We start from the raw sequence: 15,917 nt of genomic DNA, 5'->3' as shown, positions 1-15,917 counted from the left end.
GTTTTTTACCTTTAAACCGCATAAACATTTCATTACACCAAATACACCAAATTATGTTCTTTTTAGCAGCATCATATGACCCCTTTAAGGGGTGGTAATATTATAATGAGATCCCTTTGGGATCAAGGGAGCGTCACCAAGGGAGCGAAATCTGACGCGCTCGTTTTCTCAGACGCGTGCAGAAAAAGGCTTACCAAAACAAAGTGATTGAGTTAATCTTTTTCACGTTTCCTTGGTTGGTAGATGCACTGAGGACCTGATTATAGCACTTAAAACCTGGAAAAGTCAGATTTTCATGATATGTCACCTTTAAGTTTATACTATTACAGCATTTATTATGATGATGTTGGATTTTATTTTATTTTTATATTTTCAGTTTTCATTTTAATTTAGTTGGAGTTGTAGAATTTAGTTATGTGCTTTTGACATTTTAATTCCCTTTTAATATTTCTATTTAGCTTTAATTTATTTTCATTTCTGTTTTAGTAATTTTAGTACTTAAGTTATTTGTGTTAGTTATGTTTATTCAATTGAATAAAATTTTCATTTTTTTAAAGTCTTTCATGTAATATTTATATTTTATTTAATTTCAGCTTCATTCAAGTTAAAACAAGCAATTTTAACCATTTTAGTTTACAATATTTCATGTAATATGTAAATTTATATTGATATATTTATTTATTTTTTTCATTGTATTTAATTAATTAAATTTAATTTCAGGTTTATTTCAGTTAACAAAAACAATTTTAAATATTTTTTATAGTTTTATATATATAAATATAGCTTTTATTTATATATTTTTAGTTTTCATTTTAATTTTTGTTTAAAAAAAACACATTTGAGTGTTTTACGATTTAATAACTATTTTATTCCAGTCTTAATTTGAGTAATTTTAACACTTCAGCTTATGTCATTTCAGTTGCCTAGGCCCATTTTAGTTTACAATATTTCATGTAATATGTAAATTTATATTTATATATTTATTTATTTTTTTCATTGTATTTAATTAATTAAATTTAATTTCAGGTTTATTTCAGTTAACAAAAACAATTTTAAATATTTTTTATAGTTTTATATATATAAATATAGCTTTTATTTATATATTTTTAGTTTTCATTTTAATTTTTGTTTAAAAAAAACACATTTGAGTGTTTTACGATTTAAGAACTATTTTATTCCAGTCTTAATTTGAGTAATTTTAACACTTCAGCTTATGTCATTTCAGTTAGTTGCCTAGGCAATATTTATTTATTTGATCTAAATTTTATTGCAAATATTGTATTTATACATTTAGAATTATTTTGTATTTATTACAGCTTTATTTTAATTAAACAAAACATTTTTTTCAGTAGTTTTCATGATAACACGGTGAACTTTCATCCACAGGTTCAGCCTTCTGAAACAGTTCGTCACGGATCTGAAGTCATTTACAAAGTAAGCAGAATAAAAACATGGCAGTAAAGCAGCTGGGACTAGACATATCCGTTATGTCCAAAAACATTTTTGATCTTAATTTTTTTTACCATTTGTTATATAAAATCACAAATAATTCCCTTTATTGATATCATATTAATATTACTAATCACTTACAGTACCACGGTATCATATCGATGGCGGTCGAGGAGGACAGCGTAGCACAGGTGCAGGTGACCAGCAGGGGGCAGCAGCGCCCTCCTCACGACAGGACCGTCCCGCACACTAACACCAGAGCTGCTGCACAGCGTGTTGCGGCAACTCAGGTGAGAGTTGGAAAAGGTCCGATTCATTTACAGCAATATTTTGCAAATAAACCTGCATGTTTGGTTGTATCTCTCCCCAGCCATCCTCCAAACCCTGCACCCCAGAGCTCACTGGCTTTCTGCATTATAACGACAGCTCGGCTCAGCTGCTCCGCTGTAACGGGGACTCCTGGAGGCCTTGGACCCCGAATAACGAGGTTGTTAACATCGCAGTATTTAAGATTTAGAAGTCATCATGATGACTGGGCCTTCGGTTTCAGCATTTCACGAGATGATTTGAATGCTTTCTGGTCTTTTCTGCGCTCATCCAGACTGTGAAAGCACAGAAGTGTCCTCGAGGATGGACGTATCACAACAACTACTGTTATATACTGAGCGGCGAGCGCAAAGCCATGTGGAGCGCCGCGGCACGGGCCTGCAAAGAGAGGTCAGACAGAGCAAACTTGCACTCTATTACAACAAGGTCATTTTTCAACTTTAAAAGTAACATTTTTAGGCTGGCCTGCCTCGTCATAGTCAGAAAGATTCAGTGTCCACAGATGCAGAGCCTGAATTCCCTACAGAATGTGACGAGCAGTGTTGGGAAGTGTTGCTAGTTACGTAATTTAATCACAAAATAAGGTTACACTTTATTTTTGAGGTGTCCTTGTTACAGTGTAATTATGCATTTAAGTACTGAGTAATATTAATTAACTACATGTACTTACTATATGGTTAGGGTTTGGCTTGGGGTTACTTGCATGTAATTATGCATAATTCATTGTTATTATAATAGTAAATATGTAAAAAGGACACCTTAAAAAAAAGTTACCCAAAATAAATGTAACTGTAATCCATTACAGTTACTTAGGGATGTAACGATTCGCTCAACTCACGATTCGATTCGATTCACGATTTTTTTTAACAAAATGAGATTTAAGACAAATTATAAATTAAATGTGTCCTTTTATTATTGCTTGGACAAAATGCTGCACGTTTCTTTGTGAAATTGAAATATAACACTATAATTGAAACAGAAACAGCAGACGAGCTGAATGAGACGCAGATTCACTCTCTGCCAGCAGGTGGCGCTTAAAGCGTTTCCGCTGTAAACAAAGAAGCGCTGCACATATGAACTAGATGCAAGATGAAAAGAAAAAATACCATCTAAACTTTTCTAAAGACAGTAAGTTCCCCTCAGACATGCATTCATATAAACTCCTACACCTAAATGAATCGCCATTTGTTTAGCATCTCAACCGATTTGAATCGTCACATATTTGAATCGATTTTCAACCGGCTCGCGGTTAATCGTTACATCCCTACAGTTACTGAGAAAAAAAGTGTAATTAAATTACAGTTACTTGTGAAAATGTTCTTGATTGCAAAGGGGGTTACATCTGATGGTTACACACAGATTTAATTGATTTCTTTCCCAAATTGCATCGACTGTTCTGAGATATGAGACACCAATGTTTCAGGAGTTTAGGACACATGCTTATTCCTTTTATTTAACCGTTTTATTTCCGATTTGGGTTTATGCTTTATTTTTTAAGGTTAACTGCATTTTCCAAAGCATTGTTAGATGTCAGTGTTTCCTGTCATAGCTATGCAAAGATTTGATTTCAAAAACAGTATCATAGCTATTAAACTATATCTTGTTATGGTTTTAAATCAGTATTAAGCTCAGATCAATCTCAAAGCAACAAGAGGTGCTAAAGCCCGATTTTGTGGTAGCTGTGCTTTAAAATGAAATTATTATAATCTTAATTCGAGTAAAGAAGGATTAACTCTGCCTGCTTTAAATGTTTGAAAATGTTAACATTTGAAAACATTCATTAGACATTTTGAAATGTAATCCAAAAGTAATCAAATGTGATCAGTTATATTACTTTAATAAAGTAATTGAAATAGTTACACTACTGATTACATTTTAAATAGTGTAACTTGTAATCTGTAACCTACAGTATTACATTTCCAAAGTAACCTTCCCAACACTGTTGACGAGACGAGAAATATTTAGCATTTTCAGCATATTACACTCTAAAAAATGCTGGGTTAAATACAACCCAGTGCTGGGTAAAATAGGGACAAACGCGGTTGGGTTACTACCCAGGTTTGTCCCTTAAACATTTAACCCAACTGCTGGGTCAAAACAACATTTTTTAGAGTGTACACATACAAATAATAGTGAATGTGTGCATATTTAAAAATAGTATTTTGCCAATAATTCAAAAGGATTCATTTCCAATTAGAATTAAAAAAAAAAGTGAAAAATAAGTCCCCCCCCCAGTGTTCAAGACACGGTTACAGCCTTGCAATAATACCACTGGTTATGAGTAACTGTGACTGACTGAATACTTGTTTCCTCAAGCTACAATGGACACCTGGTCAGTGTTTTGTCAAAAGGAGACATGGACTGGCTGTGGGACTTCAGTGACAGAAAACCCTTTTGGATTGGTAACTTCTTTTTCTGAATTTTATGCAGTCAGTGTGATTATAGTGTTTTGAAACAGAAGAGTTGATTGAATCTTCAGACAAAACATTTTTAAACTATAAAAAATGAAAGTTTGCATATGTGCTTTTATGGCTCATATAGTATGATATTAGAGAATATGGAACTTAAAAAAGCAGAAGGAACGCCTCAGTTTTATTCAGAGGACCAAACTGAGCAAAAATATGCGATTTAGTGTAGAGGCTGATATTTATGTGACACAAAAAATAAAATTCTGATGCTTGTAATGCAAATCAATGAGACCATTTTAACAGTATAGCAGACTACTTAAATAACATGCATTTAAATATCATGTGTCACTCTGTATCTGCCAATAATATGTCAGATGATTTTTAAACGCTTAGTTTTATGATCAAAGCTCTGTAGTTTTTATTGTGTGGGCAAAACATAATGCAATACAATGCAGTGATGATTGAGAGATGAGCAAAGAAACATTCCTGAAAATCATATTTGATACATTTTAAAATGTTTTAAAAAAAACAAAAACAAAAAAAAAACGATGTACAGATAATCAAGTCACTTCAGTCCAGTAAGTGTTTATCTTGAAATTTTACAGAAAACAAAAACAAATATATATACACTGAACAAAATTATAAACGCAACACTTTTGTTTTTGCCCCCATTTTTCATGAGCTGAACTCAAAGATCTAAGACTTTTTCTATGTACACAAAAGGCCTATTTCTCTCAAATATTGTTCACAAATCTGTCTAAATCTGTGTTAGTGAGCACTTCTCCTTTGCCAAGATAATCCATCCACCTCACAGGTGAGGCATATCAAGATGCTGATTAGACAACATGATTATTGCACAGGTGTGCCTTAGACTGGCCACAATAAAAGGCCACTTTAAAATGTGCAGTTTTATCACACAGCACAATGCCACAGACATGCAAGTTTTGAGGGAGCGTGCAATTGGCATACTGACTGCAGGAATGTCCACCAGAGCTGTTGCCCATGAATTGAATGTTCATTTCTCTACCATAAGCCATCTCCAAAGGCGTTTCAGAGAATTTGGCAGTACATCCAACCGGCCTCACAACCACAGACCACGTGTAACCACACCAGCCCAGGACCTCCACATCCAGCATCTTCACCTCCAAGATCGTCTGAGACCAGCCACCCGGACAGCTGCTGCAACAATCGGTTTGCATAACCAAAGAATTCCTGCACAAACTGTCAGAAACCGTCTCAGGAACCTTTCCTTCCACTGACAAATTATTTGAGCTGTGTATACTAACAAATGCATCTACCAACATCTCTGCTTTTTCTTTGTTAGTAACTGCATCTTTATCTCCATCACTTAACACAGGATAACTCCACTCCCTTGCATCCCCGCTCATCTTTTTAATCATCCCCCAAACTTCTCCTATCTGAGTAGTACTTCCAATTAAACTACAAAAATCCCTCCAATATATCCGCTTTGCTTGCCTAATTGTTCTTCTTACAACTGCCTGTGCATGTTTATACTGTATCATATGAATTCAGCTCATGAAAAATGGGGGCAAAAACAAAAGTGTTGCGTTTATAATTTTGTTCAGTTTATATATATATATATATATATATATATATATATATAATTTCTTTAATGTTTATTTTATAAAAATGACCATGACCTGAAGGTGGACATTTTCACAATTATACTTTAAAAAGTTGCTAAAATAGTATAAACTAGCAGTCAGACGACAGAAGGCATGTAGTAGCAAAGTTATGATCATGTTGATCATTTAGAGGCCTTTGAGTATCAATTATGATACTGTAGGAGGTAACACTTCAGGGACCAATTCTCACTATTAACTAGTTGCTTATTAGTATACATATTATTAGCATATTGGCTGTTTATTAGTACTCATAAAGCAGATATTAATGCTTTATTTTTTATTTTAGATCCCTTAATGCTACCCAATACCTAAACCTAAACTACCTTACTATTAATAAGCAGCAAATAAGGAGTTTATTGAGGCAAAATCGTAGTTAAAGGGTTAGTTCACCCAAAAATGAAAATTCTGTAATAAATTACTCACCCTCAGAAAAGTACCAAGATGATCGACAAAGTAGTCCGTGTGACATCAGTGGTTCAACTGTAAAGTTACGAAGCTACGAGAATACTTTTTTGCGCAAAGAAAACAAAAATAACGACTTTATTCAGCATTTTTAATCACGCCGGATCTGGGTCAGCGCCGGCGTCGCCACACGCTCGCGTCATGATACTGTCGTGAACGCACGTCCAAAGTGACGCAGTAGAGACGAAAATGTGGAATAAAGTCGTTATTTTTGTTTTCTTTGCGCAGTCCCCAAACTAAAGTGTGACCCGGTAGGATTTAAAGGGTTAAACATGAACTGGTCGCTCTCTCTGTGTAATGACAGGTCTGAATGATCGTGACAGTAAAGGCCGCTGGGAGTGGGTGAGTGGAGAGCCTGTCACTTACACCAACTGGAGGCGGAGCCCTCCTAAAAACAGGAAGAAGGGAACGAGGAGGTGCGTCCTGGTCTGGAGGAAGACGAAATGGCAGATACGAGACTGTAAGAAAGGAAAGGCACACCGCTATGTGTGTCACGTTAAAATGTGAGTTCAGTCACAGCTGCACATAACCTGAGCACACGACATCTCTACTACTTAGTGCACATGCTAATCATGATGTGACTGTGCTGGACTGTGGTTTGTTGTCTGCTCATGCACTTCAGACTCGAAACAGAACAGAACAGCCACGTTAACAACAACGTTTGCAATGTCAGCTCACTGTTTCCAAGCCCAAGGGTGACATGATCACAAAACATCTTCTGTAACTCAGAGGACTGTCTTGTGTTATAATGTAAATGTATGCTACTCAATGTTATTTGTATTATATATGTATTTATTACTGTATGTGCTCTGTATGTTATGGGAATGGGGTCTTTTAGATTTTTTTCTAGCTATGATGTTTATATGTATCATTTTTTAGTTAGCACAAGTTTTTTCTAATTAAAAACAATACACGTGACATCTGAAATTGAGGTTCTATAATTTTGATTTGTCTGCAAATTTTTGCTAATAATTGTCAGAGATTGAATATACACCCCAAAAATATTCTAGGCTCACAGTTGTTGTAAAAAAAGTAAATCTTACAAAAAAATAAATAATAATTTTATGTATAGATAGAGGTCTTATAACAAATGTTTATCTATATTTACATTGATAGGCATTTTTTATTTTTACATTTTATTTTTAAAAACACTACCATGCAAAAGTTTGAGTTTATTCAACATTAAATTGGCAGTAAAGACATATATAATGCTACAAAATATTTCCATTTCAAATAAATGCTGTTCTCTTTTTATTCACCAAAGAATCTTCAAAAATGTTACCATGGTTTCCACAGAAATATTAAACAACTTCTTCCAAAAATAATGATTATCGGAAATGTTTCTTGAGCAGCAAACCAGCATATTAGAATGATTTCTGAAGGATCATGTGAGTAATGATGCTGAAAATTCAGCTTTGCATCACAGAATGTCAGCTCACTGTTTCCAAGCCCAAGGGTGACATGATCACAAAACATCTTCTGTAACTCAGAGGACTGTCTTGTGTTATAATGTAAATGTATGCTACTCAATGTTATTTGTATTATATATGTATTTATTACTGTATGTGCTCTGTATGTTATGGGAATGGGGTCTTTTAGATTTTTTTCTAGCTATGATGTTTATATGTATCATTTTTTAGTTAGCACAAGTTTTTTCTAATTAAAAACAATACACGTGACATCTGAAATTGAGGTTCTATAATTTTGATTTGTCTGCAAATTTTTGCTAATAATTGTCAGAGATTGAATATACACCCCAAAAATATTCTAGGCTCACAGTTGTTGTAAAAAAAGTAAATCTTACAAAAAAATAAATAATAATTTTATGTATAGATAGAGGTCTTATAACAAATGTTTATCTATATTTACATTGATAGGCATTTTTTATTTTTACATTTTATTTTTAAAAACACTACCATGCAAAAGTTTGAGTTTATTCAACATTAAATTGGCAGTAAAGACATATATAATGCTACAAAATATTTCCATTTCAAATAAATGCTGTTCTCTTTTTATTCACCAAAGAATCTTCAAAAATGTTACCATGGTTTCCACAGAAATATTAAACAACTTCTTCCAAAAATAATGATTATCGGAAATGTTTCTTGAGCAGCAAACCAGCATATTAGAATGATTTCTGAAGGATCATGTGAGTAATGATGCTGAAAATTCAGCTTTGCATCACAGGAATAAATTACATTTTACATATTAAAACAGAAAACAGTTATTTCAAATTATAATATTTTATAAGAAGAAGAGACTTCTTATAAAAGCATTAAAATCTCACTGAATGGTAGTTTAAACATTCACAAATTGGGCAACCATGTTATGCTTAAATAAATCAGTTTATTAAAAGTTCTCAACCAAAATGAACTACAATATTATAAAAGAATTTAGAAAGTTAACATTTTACAAATAAAAACACCTTTATCCCATTTTTACATACAAAATAAGGCACTATTCAGTGTGTTCTGCCTAGCAATATACAAAACATCATACAAATAATGACAAAATGTACAACTTGTCTTGTTCCAAATATGAAAAGAAAACGTATTTAGATGAGCCCAAATAACGTCAGATTCCACTTTTTATTTATAAATGACCAAACAATTTAATCTCCAGTGTCTTCTCTATAATTTTTGTGCACATTGGTCGAAAAACTGACCTTGACATGATAAAAGGGTGAAAGCATTTTTTATTATTGATGAGGGACTAAATAATAAAAAAAGAGATATTGTCACACACCTAAACCAACAAAAAAGGCCATCAAACATTAAGCTTAATTTTGCTTTTCAAAAGCAGTTCTTACTAAAGACAGGAATGGTTTCACATTTAGCAGCTTCACCTTCTGAAAATACAGCTCCTTTCTCCACAAACAATCCAGAGAAAATTAAAAAAGAGATATTGTCACACACCTAAACCAACAAAAAAGGCCATCAAACATTAAGCTTAATTTTGCTTTTCAAAAGCAGTTCTTACTAAAGACAGGAATGGTTTCACATTTAGCAGCTTCACCTTCTGAAAATACAGCTCCTTTCTCCACAAACAATCAAAACAGAGAAAATCAGAAGCAGTGAACAGAAACACATCCCTCCAAACCAACTAAAGCACTTTATCATATTTAGAGCAAACTGTCATTGGACAATCAGTCGTATTTTTTGTTAGTTTTGTTAGTCTTAAGTTACATCAAATATCCTTAAGCCTAAAGGAGTGTTTTGGAATTTTCTCTTTTAAGTTACGTAATATTGTTCTCTTTTGGCTTAAAAATGTGCAAATGTAAAGTCGGATACTGCCACGCACTGTGTCTGAATGCATACTACACAAACACACATCTTCAGGGGAAGGCCGCTGAGCGTTCACTCACGCAGAGTGCTGTGATAGCGTGAGATCTGCTGTCAGAGAAAGCCGTGTTCATCCAGTCCTTTCACTGAAACTGGGTTCCATTTAGCAGTGGGTTTATTACCGGAAGCATGAACTGAAAAACAAACATAAAAATGAACAGCGAGTTATCATTTGAACAGTATTATCAGACTAATGGAATTAGGAAAGGGACTCGTACTAAATAGTAATGCTAGAAATGAGTCACCAATGATACAAGACTATGTCTAAATTAAGATAAATAGCAACAGAGTAGTAGGCACTACAAAAAAATTACATAAAATTATTCCCAATTTTGCACAATTATGAAACACATGACAGTTTTTTTGAAAAACTATATAATAACACTACCACTACTAAAATAAATCACACACACATATATATATATGGATGTGTGTGGATATTATGGATATACATTTCATATTAATTCATGATTGGATTATTGGATTAGATTATGATAGATGTTTATGTATAATTATCTATTTATTAAGTAATTATAAAAAAGTATATACCCTAAAACAACACACACACACGTATATAGCCTATATATGAGTACAAAGTATCATTATATGCTTTCACCTTAAAGGAACACTCCACTATTTTTGAAAATAGGCTCATTTTCCAACTCCCCTAGAGTTAAACAGTTGAGTTTTACCATTTTCGAATCCATTCAGCCGATCTCCGGGTCTGGCGGTAGCACTTTTAGCTGTAGCTTAGCATAGATCATTGAATCTGATTAGACCGTTAGTATCTCGCTCAAAAATGACCAAAGAGTTTCCTTGACCAATCAAGGAACTTCACTGCCATACCATTGGTGCAGCAGGCGCAATAATATTACGCAGCGCCTGAAAACAGGCTAACTTCCGTCAACATAACCAACGTGACCACCTGCTTGCACAGAAAGCGTACTGGGGACTATCTTCAGGCGCTGCGTAATATCATTGCGCCTGCTGCACCCATGGTACGGCAGCAAAGTGTCGTGATTATTACACCGGAATGAGAGTATAGTTCCTAGCCATATCAGCCTAGAAAATAGCAACTTTTCATTTTCCGTCGGTCTTAGTACACAATGTAACTACAGAAGAGTCAAGTTTTAAATAGGAAAAATATAGAAACTCTTCAAAAATAGTGGAGTGTTCCTTTAAGAACTACCAGAGGATGGCTAACTGGAACCTACCAACAACTTCTGCTACTAGTTTTAAGGGTCTCTAGAAGTTCTATGCATGGCCTCACCTGCAGGGTTTGAAGGCAGGATCACCTGTTCTCTCACTTTCACTCCCATTTTTCTGCCCAGCGACGGGCTGAACATCAATAGGTGACACTCTGACAGGCGGGAAAGACCGGTGCCCTGACCCATGACCTGCTTCCATTCTCAGAGGAGTGAGAACTTGACTGGAGGTTGAAGAGGAGTTCACCAGGGATTGGGTAAAACATGAAGTTGACTTGCTACTATTAACAGTTAATGACTTGTCTTGATCTTGTATGCTGGGTTGACTGGTTGAGATCGGTGCAGCTTCTGGTTGCTGGCTGGATGCTGATTTGGCAGGAGGCAACGGGGCCCGACTCTTCTTTTTGGAAACGCCACTCTCAAGCAGGACATTTTCAGCATTCTCGGGATCATTCACATTATAGAAAACCTTTCCAAGGACTGGATCAGACATTGAAGGTATGTCTTCTCCAAGAGAGTCTAGTTTAGACTTTTCTGGTAAAACCTTGTGTTTACTTTCTCTTGAGAAAAGGTCTTCAGAGTGCTCGGGTTTGGTAGAAGGCTCTTCATCTGCAGGAAGATCATCAAGCTTGTCAGTCGACTCATCTATTTGATCAATGCAAGAGTTTGAGGCAGCACTGGTTTCATGTTCAGTTAAATGGACATTACTAATTGCTTGCTTGCAATCAGATCCAATGATCTATGCTAAGCTGCATCTAAAAGTGCTACCGCCAGACCCGGAGCTCGGCTGAATGGATTCGAAAACGGTAAAACTCAACTGTTTAACTCTAGGGGAGTTGGAAAATGAGCCTATTTTCAAAAATAGTGGCGTGTTCCTTTAAGATTTGTACTCATGGAAATGACTAAAGTAGTCAAACGGCAATACTTTTGCCAATATAGTGTGTATTTATTTACTTATTGTAAGTGACTGCATCAGCTATAAAACGATGCCAATTTATCGTATTAACTGCTACATTAAGAAAGCTGTCCATGTGTTAGAGTGTGATGTTACCTGGCAGCGCTGTGGCTCTGCTGTGTGTTTCTGAAGGAGCCGGTGACAGTCTTTCCCCGTAATCACTTTCACCAGACGAGGTGTGATCTCCGGCTCTAGAGTCTGCCATCACATACAGAGCAGGTCTCTTTTTATGGTACTTGGCACGGTACGTGTCAGTCATGCAGCTGTCCACGGAGAAGTACGTGCTGGGGATGACAGCAGAGCCGGCCGCAGGTTTGGGAAAGCTGGAGAACTTCTCCTCACCCTCACTCGCAGACAGATCGTTCCTCTCCTGATCAGAGGAGCCAGACTTGGAGCTCGTGTCCGAGTTTTCCATCCACTTCTGCAGGACGGTTTGGGACAGAGCCGAGCCGTTTCGAGGAAGACGTCGAGGGCTGGGTGGACGGGGATCTCGTCGCCGGTTCTCTGAGCTCAGGATGAGAGGTTTGGGAGGCACTGATGGAGCCGCGGCGCGAGAGGGAACCGGAGGAACGTCAGCTCGTGATGAGGAATCCTCCTGCTCGGAAAAGGGATCATCGGAGCTGTTCCACTCTGAACTGCTGGTCTTGGTGAAATTAGGAGAGATGGGGTTCCCGTTTACCACATGAGCTCGTTCTACCTCAGTCTTCTCCATCCTCTCCTTCGCAGGGTTGTATCGAAAAGCTTGTCTCCTGTAGGAGAAAACAGAAGGCTTGTCTTATACCTACCTCACACTTGCCCATATTACCTTTAAAAAGAACTGGTTACACTTTATTTTAAGGTGTCTTTGTTACAGTGTAATTATACATTCAAGTACGGAGTAATATTAATTAACTACATGCGTACTTATTATATAGTTAGGGTTTGGCTTAGGGTTACTTGCATGTAATTATGCATAATTTATTGATATTATAATAGTAAGTACATGTAACGTGTAACAAGGACACCTTAAAATAAAGTGTTAACAAAGAACTTTATAACTTTAAAAAGAAGTGCACTTAAGAGTGCACTTGACTGTGTAGTTGTAGTGTAAATCTTACATGATTAAAAAGGTACTTGCAGATAATACAATATTAATGAAATAAAAGGCCACTTGCGTGTATTTGAAGAGAAACACTTTAATGTTTAACACACTTAAGTACACTTTAAAAAGTGTGCTTTTATTTTACAAGTACATTAAAACATGACAAAAATGAGTAAAATTACCATGATTTATAAAGTAGTACACTTTTTTGATGTTGACTACCATACTAAAGAAACAACTTGAACTGTAGTGTTATTTGATATTACATTTAAAATCGATACATTTTAAATAATATATTTTTAGTTATTTTGAATGTACTAAATTGCAACTTCAGTACAAATGTGTAATTAAAAATTGAAACGCACGACACAATAAAAGTTTCAATAGAAATGACATTGAAGTGTATTTTAGTTCTCTGTAAATGCTTGTCAGTGCAACATTCAGCAGTACTTTAACCACATTTCAATTATGAAATTACATATAAAGATGATGTACTTAAGAGGGTGGAAAAAAGCACTCTGAAGGTCAGCTAATTGCATTTAATATGAATTTCAGCTATAATACATTTTCAATTTATTGCAATCAAGTTGTGTCTGAAAACATTCCATTCAAACTTACTGTAAGCTATTATTACCATTTTAATTACTATTATTTCCATAATAAGTATTATTTTTAAAAGTATGCTACAGTGTACTTTTTATTTATTTATTTTTGTATCAAAACATTTATGACCTCAGCCACTTTCTTTCTTTCTTTCTATACACATTTTCAGGTTTTATGCATGTGAATATTTCTGCATATGGAAAGCACACAAAAAGCCTCATGCATTCATTTTTTCCCCCCCAAATAACATACATACCTTGGAATAACAGGACTCATGAAATGATCATGTGTTTTCTTTTGGTGGTCACCTACAAAATAAATGAATAAAAATATTCATCTTTAATGTACCGTTGCATGCATTCTTTAATGTATATGTATTATTAATAAAATACACATCTCAAATATTTCTGCACTGAAAAGCAGTGTGAAAGACTGAATCTCTGGACACAGACTGAGGCTGTGGGCGAGTGCAGTGTTATGTAAGGGCTCGGGGCTGGGGTATTGTCTGGGTCTCAGTGGGGTCTCTGGCTCCGGCTCTTGGCCTGTCTTAAGCACACAAGTCCAGAGAGAAGGGGCCCCAGACTGGGCCATCCGGCTCAAACCAGCTTCTCTGCGCTCCCGATGGCTTGTTAACAATGAGCTCGAGGGGTAAACGCGATCATAAAAGTGGCCGTGCCATGCCAAGTGGGCAGTGAGTCTAAGGAGAAAACAGCAATGCTTTCGATGTGTTGCTGTAGAGACCAAACCTTTAAATCTGAGGAGCTGTCAGGTGGACTGTGGGACGTATGACTACACGGATGCATGCTGGGAACACAATCACACGCAACGGCCTGCTGTGCTAAAAACCTCACAACAACAATCTGCATCAGTGCGGTTTTCCAGTGACAGATTAGCTGCTTATTAAAGGAAATCAAAAATGTAATTTGTGGATTTCAGTATATAAATCTATAAAATACACTATAATGCTAGTGTACTTCTAAAAATTGATTAAACAATAAAAACAAAACTTTTCTTCTAAAATAGAAAAAATACTGATGACATTATTTACTGCTCACAGAAGTACATAAACAAATGTTTAATGCGCTCTCTCTTCATTAAAACGAATGTGTCACTCAGTATTACTAAATAAACATTTCTGAATTCATGCACACAGAGAGAAAAAACGAGAATGTCTCTCTCTTACTAAAAAGCTTTCAAGATATACATTTGAATATAAGATATATATTTTAATATAATTAGGATCTCTCTCTCGCTCGCTCTCTCTACATATACACACACACACGCACACGCACACACAAACAAACAATAAATATAAAGTATATCTTAATATTTCCCAATCCGAATTCATATTTATACAGGTAATATGTTAAAAAATGTACACTAGAGGGCGCGCTAAAGATAAACACTTCACTAAGTCTGTCATGAGGATTTACGATTTGTTTTGCTGTAAAAGTTCAGTGAGCCATACTTTGAATGCAACTTTAACAACACTAACAAAAAAACCTGAACCAATACATATCAATTTACACGCACAATTTTAATGTAAAACAAACATCATAATAAACAGAGTACAACAGAATACAACACTCAGCTTCTTAATTAGTACTACACTTGCTTGGCATCATGGGATTGTCGGTTCATCTTTACATCTGAGTACAGTCACTGCTTCGATGTCAAGCCCCCTGAGACTCGCCAGCAGTGTGTGTGTGTGTATGTGTGTGTGTGAGAGTGATGTATCCACACACACTGCCTTTCCCTCCTTCTGTTATTTTCTGTTTTTTCCCCAGCGCATTAACAGCTAAATCCCTTTGGCTAGCATGCAATTATGAGAGGATTGGACTTTAGACCCCATTTTCTGGTTTTTCAAGCCTGTCGTGTTTAAGCTGCTAAGCCTCATGAGAAGAACCTCCATTTGATGGCCATGACTTGCAATATTGGATAACGCTGTTGCAATATTGATAAATTTTTTTATAAAATACTGGCACAGCCAGAAGAAACCACCACACGGCGAGTCCCTCCACTGACGCAAGTTTAGGAGATTTTTTTGTCCAAGGTTTAATCTACCACAAAGCAAATATTGTAAATTCACAACATCATTACAATCAGGTCCATCGTCTCTTTTCAAGAAGCTGCGTGATTTGAGACATCATTCATGCCCACAAACACAGTGTAATATTCTGGCTGAAAAAATACAATTTAGTACATCAGCTGGTGCCATAAAGTTTTTATTTGAGCAGTTTTTATATAATATGATCATATTTATTAACATTTTGAATTAGCTTTTATTTTTATATCATTATCTGAAAAATTATTATCAGAACTGAACCCAAAACTAAAATCATTAAAAAGTTTCTTAACTTAAGTAAATAAATTAATTAATAAAATATATCTGATTTTAACGGACTTTAAAATAAAAATGTATAAAAACTATACAGACGTA

The 15,917-nt window shown here is 35.3% G+C and overlaps 2 protein-coding genes across 2 annotated transcripts in view; one reads left to right on the top strand and one right to left on the bottom strand.

Annotated features, from left to right (window-relative positions):
* The window catches only part of frem1a (Fras1 related extracellular matrix 1a), a 41,813-nt gene extending 34,766 nt beyond the window's left edge, over positions 1-7,047 (top strand). The window contains exons 32-37 of the mRNA XM_016550072.1: positions 1,387-1,434; positions 1,593-1,739; positions 1,820-1,936; positions 2,051-2,166; positions 4,093-4,178; positions 6,597-7,047. Coding sequence (XP_016405558.1) covers positions 1,387-1,434; positions 1,593-1,739; positions 1,820-1,936; positions 2,051-2,166; positions 4,093-4,178; positions 6,597-6,799 — 717 coding nt within the window. The 3' untranslated portion in view covers positions 6,800-7,047. The remainder of the gene's footprint in view (positions 1-1,386; positions 1,435-1,592; positions 1,740-1,819; positions 1,937-2,050; positions 2,167-4,092; positions 4,179-6,596) is intronic.
* A 2,142-nt stretch (positions 7,048-9,189) lies between these two features.
* Positions 9,190-15,917, bottom strand: part of LOC107738331 (inactive ubiquitin carboxyl-terminal hydrolase 53-like) — a 25,184-nt gene continuing 18,456 nt past the window's right edge. Inside the window, exons 5-7 of the mRNA XM_016550071.1 lie at positions 13,734-13,785; positions 11,890-12,542; positions 9,190-9,767 (exon numbers count right to left, since the gene is read on the bottom strand). Of these exons, the coding sequence (XP_016405557.1) occupies positions 9,688-9,767; positions 11,890-12,542; positions 13,734-13,785 (785 nt within the window). The 3' untranslated portion in view covers positions 9,190-9,687. The remainder of the gene's footprint in view (positions 9,768-11,889; positions 12,543-13,733; positions 13,786-15,917) is intronic.

The sequence above is a fragment of the Sinocyclocheilus rhinocerous genome, unplaced genomic scaffold (assembly GCF_001515625.1).
Source record: "Sinocyclocheilus rhinocerous isolate Xijiao unplaced genomic scaffold, SAMN03320098_v1.1 scaffold1065, whole genome shotgun sequence".
Lineage (NCBI taxonomy): Eukaryota > Metazoa > Chordata > Actinopteri > Cypriniformes > Cyprinidae > Sinocyclocheilus > Sinocyclocheilus rhinocerous.
The sequence above is the reverse complement of the archived record's forward strand: the minus strand, read 5'-3'. Positions and strand labels throughout refer to the sequence as shown.